The 21,366-nt window shown below is 35.2% G+C and overlaps 1 protein-coding gene across 6 annotated transcripts in view; it reads left to right on the top strand.

Annotated features, from left to right (window-relative positions):
- GRIK2 (glutamate ionotropic receptor kainate type subunit 2) overlaps positions 1-21,366 on the top strand; it is a 725,919-nt gene that overhangs the window by 493,360 nt on the left and 211,193 nt on the right. For all 6 annotated transcript variants that reach the window (XM_061131531.1, XM_061131528.1, XM_061131529.1 and 3 more), the window contains one exon: positions 18,051-18,257. In XM_061131531.1, the coding sequence (XP_060987514.1) occupies positions 18,051-18,257 (207 nt within the window). The remainder of the gene's footprint in view (positions 1-18,050; positions 18,258-21,366) is intronic.

Raw genomic sequence — 21,366 nt, 5'->3', positions numbered from 1 at the left:
ACCTTGGTTCGATTCCTGGGTTGGGAAGATCCCCTGGAGAAGGTGAGATGGTTGGATGGCATCACCAACTCAACGGACGTGAGTTTGAGTAAACTCCAGGAGTTGGTGATGGACAGGGAAGCCTGGAGTGCTGCAGTCCATGGGGTCACAAAGAGTCGGACACGACTGAGCGGCTGAACTGAACTGAGTGGGCTCTACTTATGAGTTCAATGTGATTTTATGTTTTTTATGATATATATATATATAGGAAAATAATTTATTTTTCAAGGTTTTCCTTAACTTGAGTCACTTTATTGAAATATTCCTGTATTTAAGAGTTTTACAGATAATTTTCTTTGGTAGTTTTTAATTTATTTTTATTTCTTTGATAGTTTAGCTATTTTTTTTTTTTTTTTAATTTTTTTTTATTATTATTATTATTTTTTTTTTCCAGTGGGTTTTGTCATACATTGATATGAATCAGCCATGGATTTACATGTATTCCCAATCCCGATCCCCCCTCCCACCTCCCTCTCCACCCGGTTTAGCTATTTAATCATGCTTCTTAAACAGAGCTATAATTTCATCTCTTCCTTTACTAGTTTTCATTGCCTTTATCTGTTTTATTTTTTACTTGTATTTGATGAGAACTTTGTTCTCTGCTTTCCTTGTTTCAATTGTACTTTTTATTATTAACTACAATAATAGCTGTATTCTCAAGAATACTTTTTATTCATAGTTTTCCAGTTAATTATTTTTCAAAATCGTGCTTTGCTAAGTCACTTCAATCATGTCCAGCTGTTTGCAACCCTGTGAACTGTAGCCCTTCAGGCTCCTCTTTCCAAAAGATTCTCCAAGCAAGAACCCTGGAGTAGGTTGTCATACGCTCCTCCAGGGGATCTTCCAGATCCAGGGATTGAACCTGTGTCTCTTATATCTCCTGCAATGGCAGGCAGGTTCTTTACCATGAGGACCACTTGGGATTGGATGCTAATTATTATTGGATACATTAGTTATCTATGGAGATTATTATTAATTTTTCTAGTTGTACTTGTTTTTCTGATGAATGTGTTAGTCAATTTCTGAATATTAAAATGTTTATATTCCAGACATAAACTATCATTGGATATGCTGGAAAATTATTTCAATGGACTGCTATGTTTTGTTTTATATCTTGTTTTTAGGAATGTCTGATAGTGACTGACCCTTAGTTACAGTATTTAACCATTTTGTTAGCTGGTTTTGTCAGTGTTATGCTAACTGCATTTAAACAGAAAGGAACTGGTCCACAGTATTTGCTGTACTCTAAAGGAGTCCATATATTGAGGTTATTTGTTTTATATTAGGTTGAAACTAAAAATTACAGTATTTAGACTTTTTCTGGGAAGATTTACTTAACAACTGATACAATTTATATTATAGTTGTTGACATATTCATTTTATCACCTCTTTTTGAGTCAGTTTTATATGGTGCATTGATGCATATCAAGTATTCAAATGTACTATGAGTTTTTCATATATGATCGTCATATAAATTTTATAAACTTTGTCTCCTGAGTCACTTTCTCATGTAAAGTTCTATTCATTTTTTCCTTTTTTCTTAAATTTGGTTCATTAAATTTTACCAAAAGACACATTATTTTTGGTAAAATGCATGCTTATAATTTAGCCATTTTCTTTCCTGTTTTTTACTTCACTTATTTTTCTTTTATTTCCTGCTTTTCTTATGTTTTGCATTATGTCTTCCATTATTATCTGTTATTATTATTTAAGTGTTCTATTTATTTATTTTGTTTTAAATAGTTTAATGCCAAATTTATATAAGGCTGAGCTTTTCTCTGAAAAGTGCTTTGAAGACACTTTTAAAATAGAAGTTGCATCATACAGGTTAATGTTTAGCAGAATGCTTTGAAGTTATGCAGAACCATCATCTCTCAAATGACATCAAGTTTGAAATTCCAATAATAATGGACTGTTTGGTGGGATTTGACTTTCCACCTGGAGGGTCTAATAAACACTTACATCTATGTATCTGTTCTCCACGTTATATAATTTCTGAAAGAACTCCTACAACTCATAGCCCAGGTGACATCATCTTGGTGCTAGCATTCTCAATCAGGAAGGAAAAGCATGCTGGAGAATGAACTTTTGACTGATACAAACTTTAATTGTGTTCTCTAGATTTGAGCCTGGTTAATCCAGAGTCCCTTCAATTCAATTTCTCCTTCAGTTTTCTGCTAGGGTCAGGGCAAGGGCAATGGATAGTTTCCCAGAAATGTGTTGGAAAATCTACCTAGTTGTCTAGTTGGCATGGAGTATGGACCTCTGAGCAAGAACTTCTGGTGAGGAAAACAAAGTATTCTCTTCAGCTGCCTTTAGGAGACCAAAGCTGCTTGGTTTCCTGCAGCCTTACATTTAGTGTCAATTCTTTCAAAATGATAGTCAAGTTTCCTCATCAATTGCCTTATAAGTGTATATTTTCAAGAATTATTTTTAAAAAGTGGTGAATCCTGGTCAGGTGAGTAGGTCAGCTTGACCTTCCTGCCCTAGCAACACACTATTGCAATGTGGGACAGTGGTGCAGCCTCCATCTAAATGAGAAAATAGACTGAATTTTGGATCTACAGTTTTCCAAGAATCCATTCTTTGTTTTTAAACAAAATTCATTATCAAAAACCAGTCCTCTCTTTTCACTCGGCTTTTATACAAATTATTTCTTAGGAGCCATCTAGAACAAGCTTTATCTCTCGAGTAGAAAGTAACCCTTTTTGATAACATGTTTATGCTCTTGCCCTAGTGTGTTTACACATTTGCTCTGTGTGTGTGTGTGTGTGTGTGTGTGTGTGTGTTTAGTCACTTCAGTCGTGTCTGACTCTTTGCAACCCTACGGTCTGTCGTCCACAAGGCTCATCTATCCATTGGATTCTCCAGGCAAGAATACTGGAGTGGATTGCCATGCCCTTCTTCAGGGGACCTTCCAAACTCGGGGACTGAACCTGCATCTCACTCTTACATCTCCTGCAGTGGCAGGCAGGTTCCTTACTCCTAGTGCCACAAAGGAAGCCCTACACATTGTCTACAACCTAGCAATTATCTTCCATATGCAGTTTTCTGTACCTATCTAAATTCCATCCCTACAACTTTCAGCGAGACTTTGTTACTCTTACTTTTCACTGTCAGAAGTTTTCATATTTGCCCAGAACCTAAGAACTACACTGGTAAAGAATTAGGAGAGGGGCTGCCACTGCCTGCTTTCCACAAATCTTGAGCTCTATTTACTTTGGGAGTAGGATCTAGTAGGTGAAGAATACCAGATATTTCAGGCTGTGGGAAAAGTATGTTTGAAGGCAGAAAGCTGTAAACCTTTGTGCTCAGTCATACCCAACTCTGCAACCCCGTGGACTGTAGCCCGCCAGGCTCCTCTGTCCATGGAATTTTCTAGGCAAGGACTGGGGTGAGTGCCATTTTCTACTCCAAGGGATCTTACCTACCCAGGTAGGTATTGTATCTCCTGCATCTTCTGCTTTGGCAGACAAATTCTTTACCACTGACCACCTGGGAAGCCTATGTTGAAGGTGCAGACATGTGGAAGAGCTTAGAGCGTATAAATAACTACCTGTCAGTAGTCCACTCCAGATGGAGTCCAGCCTATGTGGGAGAGTAGTAGGAAAGGTAGAAGGCGGGCCAAAGCAGAGAAAAGGCCTTTGTTGGTCTCCTAAAGGAGTTAAGACTGTCTGCTCTTCATAATGAGACAATGTAGAAGGATTTTAAGTGCATGATTGATATAATCAATTTGAGATTTTAAAAAATCCTTCTTAGTATTGGAGATAGAATTGTGTGTAGTTTATGAGATAGAATTTAGTGGGGCCAGCCAAGAGAATATTGCAAGAGTGAAAGATGAAAAGTTCCAACCTATGGCATTGTTCAAAGATGGGGGCAAGAAATGAAATTTCCAAGGCATATAGGGTGAAGAAAGGGATTAAAGGGGAGTAATGGTTTGCAAATTGGAGTTTAAGAAGAGGTCAGAGGTTAAGGGCACTTTTATTTTTCTGGTAAATGTGCCTGGAAACAGAATTGACGTTAAATAGCAAACTGGGATAATACATATTGAATTTTAATTTTGAACATATAGCATTTAGTTTTTCTATGGTATATAATCTGGTTGGCAGTTAGACATGTAGTTCCATACCTGAAGAGAATGGTCTGGACTGGAAATCATATTTGGAGTTATCAAAAGAGAGGGTGGTTTGAATCATGAATATTGGTGATACTATTTGTGTAGAGAACTCATGTGTGTTTTCTGTGAATCTATACCACTAAACATTTTTTTCCCTTTCCTGATGCTTTTGTTGCTTCTGTCCTGACACCTGCTGTATTCTGTTTGACTTGACAAATAATTACAAACTCAGGACTTCCCAGGAATATAAAGAGTCTGGGAGAAAAAAAAATATACTATCCTTTGAGTTAGACTCAAGAACCCCTTACACATATGGGGAAATTATGGTTGTCAGATGACAGTCATGAGACCTTCAAGACCAGTAAGTCCTAATCATGGCAGATACTTCCAACTTAAATTCCCTTTCTGATCATCAGTGTCTGATACTCAGGTCCTGCTCTCTGTGGTTTTCAACCACACTTGATTACTTGACATTGATTCCTAATTACTTCTCTTTATTTGAGATTTAAATGGTACTCCTAGTGACAAATTATATTCTGACTCCGATTAACTCTGCTACAGCGACTCAAGAAAGAAAGATACAGAACTCTTTCCATGGCATAAAACACATATGTGTTTCATTTTCCTGGCACCACTAAAGTGAGTATATTTTGCCTAGAAATCCAGGATAACACTTGATTCCCCCAGTTCTTACCCATTTATCAGTCAATGTATTTTATTAGGTCTACTACTCATAAGGCATTTATTGCCACTTATTAGTCACCTAAATAAAAATGAATACCATTAACTAGGATCTTATAAATTTTATGTTCCGAGTTCTTTTAGTTTTAATTCTATGTAGTAATTAATTAAAAGAAATAACTCATGAATTTGTTTTCATCACCTTGTTTGAGTTAAACCCATATTGGTAAAATAAACCAACTAAATGGATATTTTTTTAACCACTTCATTTCAGGACTAAGAGAAAAGAAATGCCTTTGTCACACAGCTGTTTGGAAAGCATTTCATATTATATGCAGAATTTCTTATACTGCATTCAAATGTAATTAGAGTCAAAGGCCATGCATTTGTTCATGTTTGTCATAGCTTTGTGCTCTTAAAAAGAAAATCTAGATTTATATTTCCTCTTTGGAACTTTTAAATTTGCAACTGTTTGGCAAATATGATACTGTCTGACCTTAGAAACAAAACACTGCTTTTATATTACAGCTTGTGCTTTCTATGTTTGTAGCAATAGCTTCTTTTTTTTTTTTTTTTTTTGGTTACATCAGATTTCCCAGGTGGTGTTAGTGGCAAAGAATCCGTCTTCTAATGCAGGAGACACAAGAGATGCTGGTTCAATCCCTGGTTTGAGAAGATCCCTGGCATAGGGAATGACAGCCCACTCCAGTATTCTTGCCTGGAAAATTCCAAGGATAGCAGAGCCTGGGACACTACAGTCCATGGGACCTCAAAGAGTTGGACATGACTGAGCACACACACACACACACACACACACACATATCTGGTTACATAAAAATGTTGGAGTATGTTTCACAATTCTGATAGGTATATTATACAGGCATGCCTTACAACAACTCTGTGGTTCATAGATTTTCTGTAATACTAAGTTAAGCCAAATTTGCTAGGTTTCCTTATCACCAAGTCTTTAATAAATTCATATGTATCATGGATATCTCAAAGGGATGTGATTGTGTAGAATTTCTAAATATTTTAAATTGCAGAGTCTTTTCTAGTAAATAAAACTTGTGGGATAATCATCCAGAATACACTGTGTACAAATACATTATATTTAAGTTTAATCATAATGATTTTTAGGTACTCATTGATTTTTATGATGAAGTTTATTTATGTATGCAAATCCTTAAATTACCTACCCCTCCAATCCTCAGCAGAGGAACAGACAGTTTCTATGGTTTGTTGACACTGGGTAACTGAGTTTACTACCTAAGAAAGGGCTTTTCTGCAGGTTGAAGGGACAAATGGAAGTCAGAAAATCTAGGTTTGAATCTTGAGTTGGCCACTTAGTAGATGAGTTACCTTGGGTAAGTTACCATCATTTAATAATAAGGATAATAAAATAATATGCAAATTAAAGTGTGTAGTAGAGATAAAAGTTTGGAAAATATGAGTATAGTTCCTGGTACAAAGTTATCAGTAAGTGATAACTTTAATGGATATAAAGTAATTCAAAAATTAGTAAGTAATGAGTAGTTCTCATTTTACTATTTTCCATAAGGCTTTCTTACATGTTTATGAATATCTTCCTCTTAGAAACTGTCATTCCTCTTCATTTCTCTTGCTGGAACAGGTCTAATGGGCCGTGCTCAGTCACTCAGTTCATTCCAACTCTTTGCAACCTTATGGACTATAGTCCACCAGGCTTCTCTGTCCAGGGAGTTTTTCAGGCAAAAATACTGGAGTGAGTTGCCACTTCCTCCTCCAGGGGATCTTCCCAACCCAGGGATGGGAACTGTGTCTCTTGTGTCTCTTGCATTGGCAGGAGAATTTTTTTACCACTGCACCACCTGAGAACAACTTTTTCTTCTCCACATTTGTCTAATTTATACTCATTATACAGTCCATTTTTCTGATGCCGTTTTCTCTAGGATGATTTATCTGACTACTTTGAGACATTTTACATTCCTTTAATGGGCACACCTAATGGTCCTTTTATCTATACAACTTATTTCTTAGGTACTTCCATGAAAATTTGTATTATTAGTCTGCATTTTCCTGTGCAAGTTCTGTATTCTCAATTAGATTAAAAAGGTGCTTAGGACAGGCACCATTTTCCTAAAGCGCAGGGTATTTTCTTTTAAATGATGGACAATAAACATTTATTGATTTTATTGATTATAAAAGGCAGCAGCTGAAAGTTATACTCACTGTTTATTGTGTGAAGAATGACTTTGAGCAGATGAATGCTGCTAACTACTATTAATCCTTGATGAATAATCCTAGTGTACATGTTTTGCATGGGTATTCAGGAACATTGACAGGTTTGCCAGTATTTGATCAACTTTGGATGGGATAAGGGTAGAAACCCAGTTAGTATTAGTTCTTTATTCTAATCCATTTTTTCTATCAGCGTATTTCAGCCTTCGTTGGAGAAGCATAAGTAGAGCTAGTGGATGGTTAACATTGGATCCTCCTTTCTAAAACCAAAAAGTCCCCAACCTCTAATCATTTCACTAGATTATAAGAAGCAGAATCCTAATGATTGAAAACTCGACTTTGCAGTCACTTAGCAAATCACATCTTCCTCCTTTTGGTTTGGTTTCTCTGTCTCCCAAACATGCATTCAAATTCATCCAATGTCTGAATAGTAAGAAATGACCTAAAGGTAGACTATTACAGAAAAAAAAAAAAAAAACCCTCAAATTAATTTCCTGCATCAAAATTGGTTTTAGGTAGATGCTTAAAAATAATCTTAGGAAAGAAAATGTCATTCTAAGCAGGATATGAATTCAAGCGCTGATGATCAACAGTGATTATATTTAGGTTGTAATTCAGAATTTTATAGAAATAAAGTCTGCTTCCTTACTAAGGTTCTCATGATATTAATTCCCTATATCTTTCTTGTCCCACACTCTCTTTTTACTTAAATCATACAAAGCTCTGTATTCTTTTCAGCATCTACATGAACAGTTTCCTTGCTTTGAAATATTACCATCTAGACCACTTTAAGACAGTAGTTTTCATTGCTTACTGCATATAGGACCAGCCACACATTTCCACCCAAAGTACTCTCTTACTAAACAAGACTCTCTTACTAAAAATTGTTAAGAATTTCAAAAGAGCACCAGCAGAATATTAAACCTAGCACAGATCTTCAGAGTTCTGGGTCCTGTGAAACCACACAGATCATATACTCATAAACTGCCCCAGCCATATGTTACAATCATCTAGAAAGTTTTTGAAAAGTAATAATGCCAGGGTAGCATCCTAGATAATTGACTTCAGAATCTGGGGATGGAGCCCAGGCATCAGTATTATGATTTTAATTGTAAAAGATTTAATTTAATTTTTATGTACAATCATGGCTGAGAACTGAGTTCAAATGCTGTTTCCATAAGACTTTACATTTACTTATAAGCTTATCTGTCTTAGTCTCTGTCTCTGTCACTAGACTGTAATGTTTCTTAAGAATAGGTACCATGTTTCCTTACTCTTATCTTCATGGCACAGAACAATGCCTGCAGCTTTATAGACATCTATTAAGTAGTTGCTGAATGACTAAATAAATGAATGGATAAAGTGATATGACTTGTTTATTCATTTTATAGATAATAAGGAAAAAATAAGATAAAAACAGACATTGGTGATAATTTAAAAATAAAAAGAGAAAACATGTTCTTTGAAGAGATTCTCTTCAGTTCAGTTCAATCACTCAGTCGTGTCCAATTCTTTATGACCCCATAGACTGCAGCATGCCAGGCTTTGCTATCTTTCACCAACTCCTGGAGCTTGCTCAAACTCATGTCCATCGAGTAGGTGATACCATCCAACCATCTCATCCTCTGTCGTCCCCTTCTCCTCCTGCCTTCGATCTTTCCCAGTATCGGGGTCTTTGAAGAGATTGGAATGGAGTAAAATAAGAGATTTGAGAAATTATGTCTAATAATTAATTTTCTTATAAGCAAGGTGATTGACCCACACAATAGGCCCCATAATGCTGTATTAGTGGGAAATTTATTTTATTTATACGATTACTCATTAAACTTTCAGTGTTGAGAAAAAAACAAACATAAGGAGATATATGAATTTTTGATATAGTTAAAGAAAAAGTAATCACTCCTTAGATATATCTATCATAGTTGAGAACTAAGGGAATGTATTTGTGGTGGAGGACTCTTTCTTGAATGTAATGTAGAGCTTGTTAGTGAAATTAGCATTGGAAACTAATGGACTGTTATTAGCTGTTTGTTAGATCAAAGTAATAGAATAAATGTAACTATCCAGGCAGTTTACAATTCTGCCTTCTTCCCTTTCTGGATGCACAGAGACTGAAGTCCAGCCAGAGGTAAACATGCTTAGAGTCTTTTCAGGTCTTTTCTGAGCTGATGTCCTGCCACAGGCACATATGTGACTTTCTAGATTTCCGTGAATGTGCTGGGGTTTTCATAACCCTAATTGTCCCAAGTATCTCTTTTCTGAGCCTATTCTGTCCTTTCTATCCCAGGCATTTTAGTTTATCTCTTGCTCCTGCAGTTTATTCTTGCCCAGAAGTTAGTGGCTAAGTGTATTTGCCATTAATGCTTATGAAAAAACCACCGAGGAAGCAGTTTCAACCCTGGGAAGCTGCTATGTAGGCAAAACAAAGGCAAATCCTTGAGCTGATTCTTCAGGGAACCACCACAAGGGTAAAAACACAGAACCACTACATTATTTGAGAATAGGTCCACAATGTTCCCTGTGGTGCTGCACAATCTGCATCAGGAATGCAGGTTTCCATTTTCAAGGCTGCCGCAAAGCTGGGGAGTGTCAGTAGTAACTGGGTAAATTGATATGCCACAGAGCTCTCCTATCAAAATTCTATAGTTTTCCTCTTCACTAAGCATTCTCTTGGTTGTTGTGAGTTTTTATTAGATTCCAGAGTTCTAAAAAATTGATTTTTAAAGAGTGTTGACACTTTTTGCCAGCCTATTCATTGCTTCTATGGCTGATTTTCTCTACCATGGTAAAGTTGAATGGTTACAAATGTATTACCCACAAAGCCAAAGATATTTACTATTTGTTTTTTAAGAGACACTTTGCTAACCTCTGTTTTGAAAATTGGTATACAAAATTTTTGCATAAAAGTATTTCATTAGTGCATGCATGATTGATGCATTAGTGGATGAATGGATGGATGAACAATAAAACTATTTTACATTTATATTTTGACATTAGATTATTAAATGTAGATATCTACATGCATCTTGTTAAACATCATCTAACAACTTATAATATACTCTGTTAGAGAAACATCGTCATTCATTGATCATCTTCAGAGTTGCTGTTATTACTTCTAGGTCACTATTCCATTTAAGAATGGTGATAACCAGTTAAAATCAAAACATGCCAACTGAAAGCATATTTTAGTAATGAGAAAACATCCTTACTGGTATCATAGGCTTTTTCTTTACATGTTTACGTCATTCATTATGTGTTCTTACTCCATCCATAGATGTGGTTTATTTGAGCAGTGGGATAAGTCATGGTCAGATAGTTACAGTGAGTTGATAACTTATTTGTTAAAGAAATACTCATCTTCTTGGTATTGCTGTGTATGATAATGTTTTTTCATCTTTAATCTCGCTTTTGAAAGCATGATTCTTCATTTGCCTCCTCTGAGCTTCCCAGGGCAAGATGTTGAGTTTTTTTTGGTTTTTCTCATATTAAGTTATAACTTCTATATTTTCAAAGAACTTACTAACCTCCCTCAAAAGCCAACTTCATCAGCATCATTCCTCTACTGTTCATACTCCCCAGTCATTAGCCTTTTACTTCTAATCAACTTTGTGGCACCTACTTGATTTCCACACTCTGTTAATTAGATTGTTCTCTTATTATTTATTACATAATTCTTTCCGTATGAGGGCAGTGATAGGACACAAAGAGTATAAAGGTCAGAAAATAGAAAGAAAGAAAGAATTCCTTGGGAAAATATAAACTTCAGTTTTAAGTTTTAATCTCCATGAGTTTAACATGATATTGCTGTTATAAACATGTGTCTTTTTCATTTGGTTCATATGAATACTATTAAAAAGGTATTTTTGGCCAGCCTTTAAGAGGTATTAACAATATAAACATGAATTCATAAAATAGAAATACTTCATAGGCAAGGATATTGTTACCCATAAATAAATGTGGTTTCAGCTGGCTTCTGCAAACAAACTTTAAAAGAGCTTTGGTCATAAGGGTAAATTCTGAACCTGATTGGGGCTAACCGAATATCCATTTCTGGCTTCCCAAGGAAATGAATCGAGGGGTCATAATTCCTGATACACGCCCAAATGTTCGGACATAGAGTCATGTCTTTCAAAAACGTACTCTCTAGTGATATTTTTCTTTTGGTAATTAATGAGTTAAAGTAGCCATTCAATAATACAAAATTATTTAAAATAGATAAAAACTTTAAATTCATCGCTGGATTGAGCATTCCATAAAGGCTGGGATTTTTAGGTATTTTTTTGTTTTGATATCATTGTGTACCTGGAGCCTAAAGGAGTATGTATCACAATAAGAGTTTGATATATGCTTGAATAAATAAATAAATTAGTTATTATTCTTCTCATTGTAATAGTAGGGGATATTTTATACCTATCATAGAAAATTAACTTGCATCTTAATACCTTTAATCTTTTGAAATCATTTGAGACAATGATAGTTCAAGGGTTAACACATGAAAAAAGATCATTTATATCTTTTTAGATAAGGGCTGAGGGATATATGAGTTATACATTTTAAAAGTATAAAATTTTATTATATTTAAATAAAACATTTTGTTCCCCTTAACCTTAAACATATTTTACTTTTTCAGACCTTCATTTTGGGTTTATTATGTGTCAAATCCCAGTCTAATACAGATAAAAACACCTGAGTTATTAGGTTCCTTAAAACTGGGGTTGATAGTAGAAATGCTGACAAATCCTTGTTACAGATGCCAGTGGAATAAAGTGCCTTTACCTCTAGCAAATGCTGATGTGGAGATTTAAGACTATGTGAAAAATTAGTAAAGTTGCCCAGGAGAGTTTTATCATATTATTCATTGAACTCAGTATGTGGTACAGTAATTGCTTCTGGTATCATTTTTCTTTTCTTACACGAGGTTGTTATTTATCCTTGTGCCGTGTGAAACAGAGGAAGAGTCTAAAGGAGAGTCATAATTCGATGTAAACTGTCTTGTGACACAGTGTAGCTGGAGATAGGAATCACAGCTGGAAAAGAGTGTCTTACTTCTCAGAATTAAATACGGGAAGAATGATATTAGACACTGTGGAGACACATAAATACCAAAAAGATGCACTCAGACAACATATTTTTTCCTAGTGATATGAAAACCTGTTTAAAATATACATCTAAATAGACTTTTTAATCTCACAGAGATCAACACATTTATTTGCCTATGACAGAGGTTTTCTTATTAGCTGATAAGTGAAGGAAATCAAATTAATAGGTAGGATGGTTACTACTACAACAAGCTGGATGGGTGACATTTAAATAGCACAATAATTTTTGGAATTTTTGCTCTGCTTCTGTTCCTTGTGCCTGTATGTCCTTTTGCCTTACACACTTTTAAGTAATCACTAATGTTTATCATATTTTCTCCAATGTTCAGGTAAGTTTGTATGAAAAGTATACCATAAATATTTTGGAGCAAAATTTTTAAATAGAGACAGTCATGACTTAATAGTGCAAATAGGGGGAAAACATTTTTTAGACACGTATATGTTGCTTCCTAAATCTGTTGGGCTGAAAATATGCTATTTTTTGCAAATTATTATATTTTATTTTTATTTATTTATCTGGCTGCACTGGCATGCAGGATCTTAGTTCCCCAGCCAAGGATAGAACCTGTGTCTCCTGCAGTGAAAGCATAGAATCCTAACCACTGGACAGGAGGGAATCCTCTATTTTTTACAAATTCTTCAAGTATTATCATAAAAATGTGCATTTTAACTTGGAAAGAAAATAATTTATTATGTAGAAAATGAATTTTTAGAATTATATATTTACTTCTATTGTTCACCAATTTCATTTTGATTGCATTGTGCAATTAATAAATGTATTACCATTTTGCATGCAGTATACTAATACTAATCCCAGTTGATTGAAAAAATAACAATAAAACCAGACAATACATGTTAAGTTAGCTAATGATCCCTGTATAATTATGCATTTATATGCAATTTAGAAACCATCACTAGGAACTATTTAATGTGGAAAGTATAGTAGAATGGTAAGTGATTCAGTAGTCTGATTGCCTAGATTGTATGCTGGCTGTTGACCTTAGGCAAAACACTTAGCACTCCAGCCCTCAGTTTCTTTATCTGTAAAAGATTAAAAATTAATAATGATATCACTGACCTTGCTTGCCTGTAATGAGAAATAAATAATTTAATCCAAGGAAAAGTTTTTAGAACAGGTATGGGCAGTAATTAAACACTTGGAAAATGTTTGTGCTGTTACTTAGTGACTGGAGCTTGAAAAATGGTCAACCTGTGGCCTTTTAAATAAAAATAATACACATTTGTTTATTTATAGATCAGAAACTGACGGCAACCAAAGTGTGAATTTGATCATTTTTGTACCAAAATGCTTCTTTGTCCCGCATTCCACCAGCCAGAAATTCTCTCGCTGTTCCTCCCTCTTAAGGGGAACATGGTATGTCCTTCTCACGTCCCTAAGCCCCTGGCCACTGGTTAGGAACCTGAGGATTTGTTATCACCATCTCCAAACCCCATAGAACTTAGCTGTCTTATAAAATTTTTCCTTCAAGTTCAAGTTGCTTTTGGCTTCCCCAGTTGACCATAGCAGTTCATTCCCATCCAGTTCATTACTCAGTCATTTATTTGCAACCCTGCTATGTGCCTGGTGATGTTTGGTGCTTTTGATGCAAATTTGCCATATAAATGGCTCCTATCTTGCCATATAAATGGCTCAATTCTAGTTCAGAAGATATATATGTAAATCAGCACTCCCTACTCAATATGATAAATATTATGCTAAAAATTATTGTGGGGCAGCAGAAAAGGAGATAGCTGACTGTGCCTGAACTGTGAATGCCTAGCACAAGAAAGCTGCTCGACTGCAGGGCTTCCTCCTCTCCCCAGGTAACAAGGGCATTTAACTTGTGATCCACGGAAATGTGTTATCCAACGTTAAAGATTAGAAGGCCAGGAAGTGTAGAGAGGAAAATGAGTATAATATCCCTAAGGGTGGAAGAGGACTATATCTGTCAGATTTGTAGCACTGTATCCCTGAGAAATACATTTTATACGTGATCACATAGTACATAAAATGTGTGCACACTAAGTCGCTTCAGTCATGTCCAACTCTTTGGACTATAGCCCGCAAGGGATTCTGTCCCTGCGATTCTCCAGGCAAGATACTGGAGTGTGTTGTTATGCCCTACTCCAGGGGATCTTCCCAACCCAGGGATCCAACCCGCATCTCCTGCATTGAAGGTGGTTTCTTTACAACTGAGCCACCGGGTAACCCCATATAAAAATTAGACAGGATCCTAAATGTACTTTTTACCTTTTGGTAAGCCTAAATACCTAGCTTTGAATTTAATTACATATTAATTTCTGATTTCTGTGTGTTTTAACTAATTCCATTTGGAAATGCAGCATATGTGAAAGTGTGAAGTCACTCAGTCGTGTCCAACTCTTTGCGACCCCATGGCCTGCAGCCTACCAGGCTCCACCATCCATGGGATTTTTTCAGGCAAGAGTACTGGAGTGGGTTGCCATTTCCTTCTCTAGGGGATTTTCCTGACCCAGGGATTGAACCTGGTTCTCGGATCAAACCTGGGTCTCTGATCGAACCCGGGTCTCCTGCATTGCAGGCAGACACTTTACCCTCTAAGCCACCAGGGAAGCAGTATATGTGGGTTTTCCACAAATTACCTAAGTGGTTTAGAAAGAAGTATGAGATTGTGGGAAAGTATGCATCTCGGAATTTAGAAAACCTGAGTGCAAATCTATCCTTTGACTCCTCTTAGGTGTTCTTTATATCTTCTCAGCTGTGTGGCCTGGGAAAATTAACCTCTTTGAAAAATGACACCTATAAAAGAGTCCTAATGAAACTCAGTTGAACCATATGAAAAGATGTTCAACATCATCTTTCCGTAGAGAATTATGAAATAAGGAAACATTGAAAAATCACTACATACCTGTTAGAATGAATAAAATATCCAGAAAACTGACAACACCAAATGCTGTTGAGGGTGTACAACAACAGGAATTCTCGTTCATTGTTGGTGGCAAACTCCAACTGGTACAACTAATTTGGAAGACATTTTGACAGTTTCTAGCAAGACTAAACACTCTTATATTAACTGAATGCACTTCTGTTTATCCAAATGTGTTGTAACTTATATCCATACAAAAGCCTGCGCGTGAATGTTTGTAGTAGCTTTATTCATAATTGACAAAACTTGGAAGCAACCAAGATGTCTTTCGGTAGGTGAATGGATCAACATAGTGTGGTATATTCAGATAATAGGATATTATTCAGCATTTGAAAGACATGAACTATCAAGCCATAAAAAGATTTGGAAGAAACATAAATGTATATTACTAGGTGAAAAAAGCCAATATGAAAAGGCTACATACTTATTATAGTATGAATCCAATTATATGACATCTGGAAAAGAGAAAACTGTAGACAAAAAAGATTAGCAGTTGCCAAGGTTTAGAGGAGAGGGAGGGATTAATAGGTAGAGCACAGAGGACTTTTAGGGCAGTGAAATTATTCTGTATGTTGCCACAATGGTGAACTACATGTCATATATTTGAAAAAACCTATAGAAAATACAATCCTAATATAAATTATGGATGTTGACTGATAATTATGTATCATTATATTATAACAATAGCAAATGTATCAGTCTGGTGGGGGATGCTGGTAGAGGGGGAGGCTTGGCATGCATGATGGTAGGGGGTAAAGAGAACTCTGAACTTTCCATTCAGTTTTACTGTAAATCTAAAACTGCTGTAGAAATAAAGTCAATTAGAATCCATGGAAAATGATTGCATCTAAAATAATGAAATAATATTAAGCTATATCTGCCACATTCCTTTTGCTGAATTCTCAAAATAACTTAAAAGCATTGTTGAATCCACTCAGAGACAAGAAAACTGAGTCAGAAAGTTAACTTATCATTTATACAGTTAATATTTTCTTTGCACATATTATGTGCCAAGTATTGTATTAAGCATGGAGATACTGTAATGAATCAATGTGGATGTTATATTCCAGGGAAGTGAGATGTGGAATAAGGAACTTCTTTTACACACTGGAGCATCAGAAGAGCAGGAAAGTTAGAGTGTGCAAGAAACAGTAGGGATAAGCCAGGTCAAAGGAGATGGCAAGAGAGATAAAATTAGTCTTGTCTCTGAGATGAGTATGGGCAAGCAGACTCATTGCTGTTGGTCCAAAACGTCTTTTGGTGTGATGGCCCTCATGAGATGACTGATATTTTCTAGGGGTTGGGAAGAGGGTGATTGCTTGCTAAATGGATTGGCATGGGAGTCTCCTAAACTTTTTCACTTTGCAACATCTTACTCTAGACAGAAACTTCCAGAGGCTTTGTCCACTGTCAAATAGTAAGTAGTAGAGCGGTTTAGTTATAGGACAATCTGTCATATGATGTTCCACCCACTTCCAATAAAATGTGCAGATATGTGGATTCTCTTAGCCCTTAGTTAAACATACAGTATTTGATAGGGCCTGCTTTGCAAGGCATTATAAGATTTGGGTCCTCACTTGCTCTTCATTGGGCTTCCCTCATAGCTCAGTTGGTAAAGAATTTGCCTGCAATTCAGGAGCCCCCAGTTTGATTCCTGAGTCAGGAAGATCCCCTGGAGAAGGGATAGGCTACCCTACCCGCTCCAGGATTCTTGGGCTTCCCTTGTGGCTCAGCTGGTAAAGAATCTACCTGCAATGCAGGAGACCTGGGTTCCATCCCTGGGTTGGGAAGTTCTCCTGGAGAAGGGAAAGGCTACTCACTCCAGTATTCTAACCTGGTGAATTCTATCGACCATATAGTCTATGGGGTTGCAAAGAGTAGGACATGACTGAGTGACTTTCACTTTCACTTGCTCTTCATGTTTATCTTGTTCAACTAATTCCCTCACCTACTAGATGTGACTTCAATCATATTGATGGCTGTTGTCCTCTTTCTGGTACACTCTAGTGTCATATTGCTCTCAGGGTTTTTATTGCTGTGTCCTTGGCTTGAAATTATCTTCTTTCAGATTTTCAAATGGCTAGACTCCTTCTCATCTTTTAAGTTCTAGTGCATGTTTCATCTCCTCAGAAAAGGTTTCCAGACATATTACTCAATTTTGTCTTCTCTTGCAAGTACCTTGATATGTCATTCAATGTCTCATTGCATTAGTTTATGTTTTTATACAATTGATCAGCATCAGAAGTAATGAGTTCTGTTCATTTAGGCATTTATTATTGGTTTCTTCTTCTATACCATAAACTTCATGATTCAGGAATTACATTAGGTGCTCAATAAAACGTTGAATGAATGCATAAACACTTGATATGTGTTAGTGACTTCATCTATACTCTAAAGTAAACTACTGTTTTTTCTTTTATAATTATAGTAGTTGTAATTTTGATAGTTCTTAGAACAGAATGAGATAAAGAATGAGATAATGTATATATGTGTCTAATTCAGTTCTTAGCACGTGGTAGGCAATTAGATATGACTTTTTTCATTCTTTTGTCAATAAATCTCACTAAAACAGCGCACTTGAAATTATTTGGTATAATTAAAATTGGGATATTGTAATCATATATTGTAATTAAATACAATATATTGAAATTATATCTTGGTATTATATATTATATAGTATGTAATCATTTTATATATTATTTATCATATGTGATATAAGATGTGGTATAATATATATAACATATCATTTTATTGTATAATTGTGTTGATGTTATTATATTTAAATATCTCTTATGAGACATAAGTGTTCTCAAAGTAATATGCCTTCTTAGTGTCTCAAACTATGCTAATCATAATGAGAAAAAAATAAAATTGACTGCTTTAAATTAATATGGAATTTTCTATCTTTACCAACTTATTACCAAAGTTATAATTTTTGTAATAGTTTCATGATTAACAGACACTTCCTACCTTCATGTTCACTGTTTCTAGGAGGAACCCTATGTTCTGTTTAAAAAGTCTGACAAACCTCTTTATGGAAATGATCGCTTTGAGGGCTACTGCATTGACCTCCTCAGAGAGTTATCTACAATCCTTGGCTTTACATATGAAATTAGACTTGTGGAGGATGGAAAATATGGAGCCCAAGATGATGCCAATGGACAATGGAATGGAATGGTCCGTGAACTAATTGATCATGTAAGTCCCTTTTCTCATTATTACTACCTTTGGAAGATTTCTATTAGATTTACCTTTTTTTGATGGTCAAGGGTTAGTAATGTCAAAGAACAGTGATATATTTTAAGTATTTACTTTTTCAATAATGTTATTCAAAGTATATATTATTTTTGTCAAGCATAAAGAATATAAGGGATGAATATAATTCTATTAGAGACATGTGTCTATCTTAAAGTAACTAGTAGTCAGTGGTTTAAAATCTTGAAGTTTTGGTCTTGATTATAAGATGGAATTCAGTTTCTAAACAATTAATTTCATTTTCAGTTTCATAATATTAGCTTTCTAATCAATGGAGAGAATGGGTGGTACAAATTCTAAATTTCATGATAAAAATTTTCTGTACTAAGATAAGATACTTATCATCTTTAAAGATGAAATAGGACTGTACAAAAAATCTAGAATCAAATACTATATAAAAATAAAGCAAGAATATTAAGCATATTAGAGTAGATGACAGATATTTTATTTTTTTTCTATTTTTTAAAATTTATTTTAATTGGAGGCTAATTAAAAGATTGTAGTGTTTTTTGCCATACATTGACATGAATCAGCCATGGGTGGACATGTGTTCCCCATCCTGAGCCCCCCTAGATATTTTATTTTTCAAGAAATAATTTAGGCATTTATTCTTGGTCAGGAAAACATTATTTCATAATTTGTTAGTTTACAGTGTCAATTAATTCATCTATTTGAAAAAACTCTTTTAAACATCATAACATAATATTTGACAATGTGTTTTGTAACATTTAAGCATATTTTGACATTTTCCTTAATATTAAAGCACATAATTATTGTAAAGAATTCTGCAAAGTTATTTAAATAATATTCTTTTAAAAAACATTGTGAGTTGTATCCTAAATAAAAATTCTTACTTAATGGAAGTTGCAAACATAGGCAGTTTTCAAAACATTTTGAAGATACTTTGCCATTAATTACAAAGTTCATCATCAAGAAAAAGAATAAAGGAGATCTGTCTAGCTATCTACCTATCTATCTGTCAAGAAAGGGATATTAGACAATGATTAGGAACAGATTAACATTTAAAAAATTCCTTTTTCTTCAAAGTGAAGTGAATGAAAGTTGCTTGGTTGTGTCCAACTCTTTGCGACCCCATGGGCTATACAATCCATGGGATTCTCCAGGCCAGAATAATGGTGTGGGCAGCCTTTCCCTTCTGCAGGGGATCTTCCCAGGTCTCCCACATTGCAGGCAGATTCTTTACCAGCTGAGCCACAAGGAAAGCCCAATTTTCTTCACAATTTCAGTATATTTCTTTTAATGATATGGAATTTACTCTGTAAGTTCCTGAACTTCTAGACTTGATCAGTTATTTCTCACAAATTCTCCTTATATGGGACATTTATATTTTAACTTTGTAAAATACATTGAAAGATGATGAACATATACATGATTTGGGATCAAATATAAAACCTTAAACTGTCTGTTAGTTTATATTAATATAATAATAACTTTCATAAACCTGAATCAAGCTGGTTTAATCCAGTCATTTATTGGTTTGCATCTCTGTGAAGTCTAGAGGTAGTGTGGCTGGATTTGGACTATTAATATTTTATTTCTCTTATCTTTTGCCTCAATTTAGTTCTCACTTCCTTATATTTGTCTTACTCTTAGACATGTGCCTCTCAATAAGTGACAACACTTGCTACCAGCAGTTCTAGATTAATCATCTAGGTAGAAATACAGCACCTGGAAGGTATGATTTTATCAAAAACTCCAAATTCAGTTTTATTTGCCTGACCTATGTGTGTGTAGATAGTCACTCAGTCATGTCCAACTGTTTGCACCTGTTTGGAAGGGTCCTCGATGCAGGGGATTCTCTAGGCAAGACTACTGGAGTGGGTTGTCATTTCCTTCTCCAGGGGATATTCCCAACCCAGGGATCAAACCGACATCTCCTGTGTCTCCTGCATTGCAGGCAGATTCTTTACCTGCTGAACTATTGGGGAAGCCCCTTGCTGACCTTTGTGAGTGCTAAGTCACTTCAGTTGTGCCCAACTCTCTGTGACCCCATGGACTGTAGCCCGCCAGGCTCCTCTGTCCATGAGATTTCACAGGCAAGAGATACTGGAGTGGGTTGCCATTTCATAAACTAAATTCTGTGCCAATTATCCAATTCAGAGGGAAATGGTATTCTCATTGATTATTTTGGGCATATACTCACAAGAAACTAGGAGGTAAAGTCAATACCTTAATTAATTATTTATTAATTAATTTTTTGGCTGCATCTGGGCTTAATTGCAGCATGAGGGATCTTCGTAGTTCCCTCTGGGACATGTGGGACCTTAGTTCCCTGACAAGGGATCAAACGCACTTTCACTGCATTGGAAGGTGGATTCTCAACCACTGGACCACCAGTGAAGATTAAAACCATATAGATTTAGAGTTGGGAAACTGGGTTTTCAGAGGAAAATTAGGTTGCTTATACCTGAAGAAAGTGGACGGGATGCTATATAGACCAATACAATGAATATTTACTATAGAGTTCTACAAATGAATAACTTATGGGAGACTTTTATTTTAGTCAAACACAAAAATGTTATATCACCAATGCCTTTATGCCAAACCAATCCCTTTATGCTTTATATTTGTCATGTCTGCTTAGTTAATGTTCTTTTATTTAAGTTTTTTGAGATCCAAAATTGATTAGAAGTTTTATGTTTCTAGAATTTATTTCTTCTTGATTTTGTACCTACATGTTTCTTTAAGGAAACTATAGAGTAGAAAATGAAGGTGAGGTTATATGAATAGAGCTATGGCATAAAAGATAACAATACACCAAATGAAGGAACAGTAAGGAAGGTTTTATTATTGGATATTTATTTCTCAGAAAGTATTTTTGGTATTGAGTTGAGACCATTGATGAAGCTTTTAAGTTATTTAATCATTTTATTCTCAGTGTCATACCTGTCACTTCACTTTCTGTTTTTTTCTGTGCTAAAGTACTATCCTATTTCAATATACCCTTTCTTGATACTTTCCTCATGACACATACTGTTGGCTTAGCCTTAGTTTTAAATGTTTAGCATATGTCACATTAAACTAAAATGAT

The sequence above is a fragment of the Dama dama genome, chromosome 28 (genome assembly GCF_033118175.1).
Source record: "Dama dama isolate Ldn47 chromosome 28, ASM3311817v1, whole genome shotgun sequence".
NCBI classification, from domain to species: Eukaryota; Metazoa; Chordata; class Mammalia; order Artiodactyla; family Cervidae; genus Dama; species Dama dama.
The sequence above is the reverse complement of the archived record's forward strand: the minus strand, read 5'-3'. Positions and strand labels throughout refer to the sequence as shown.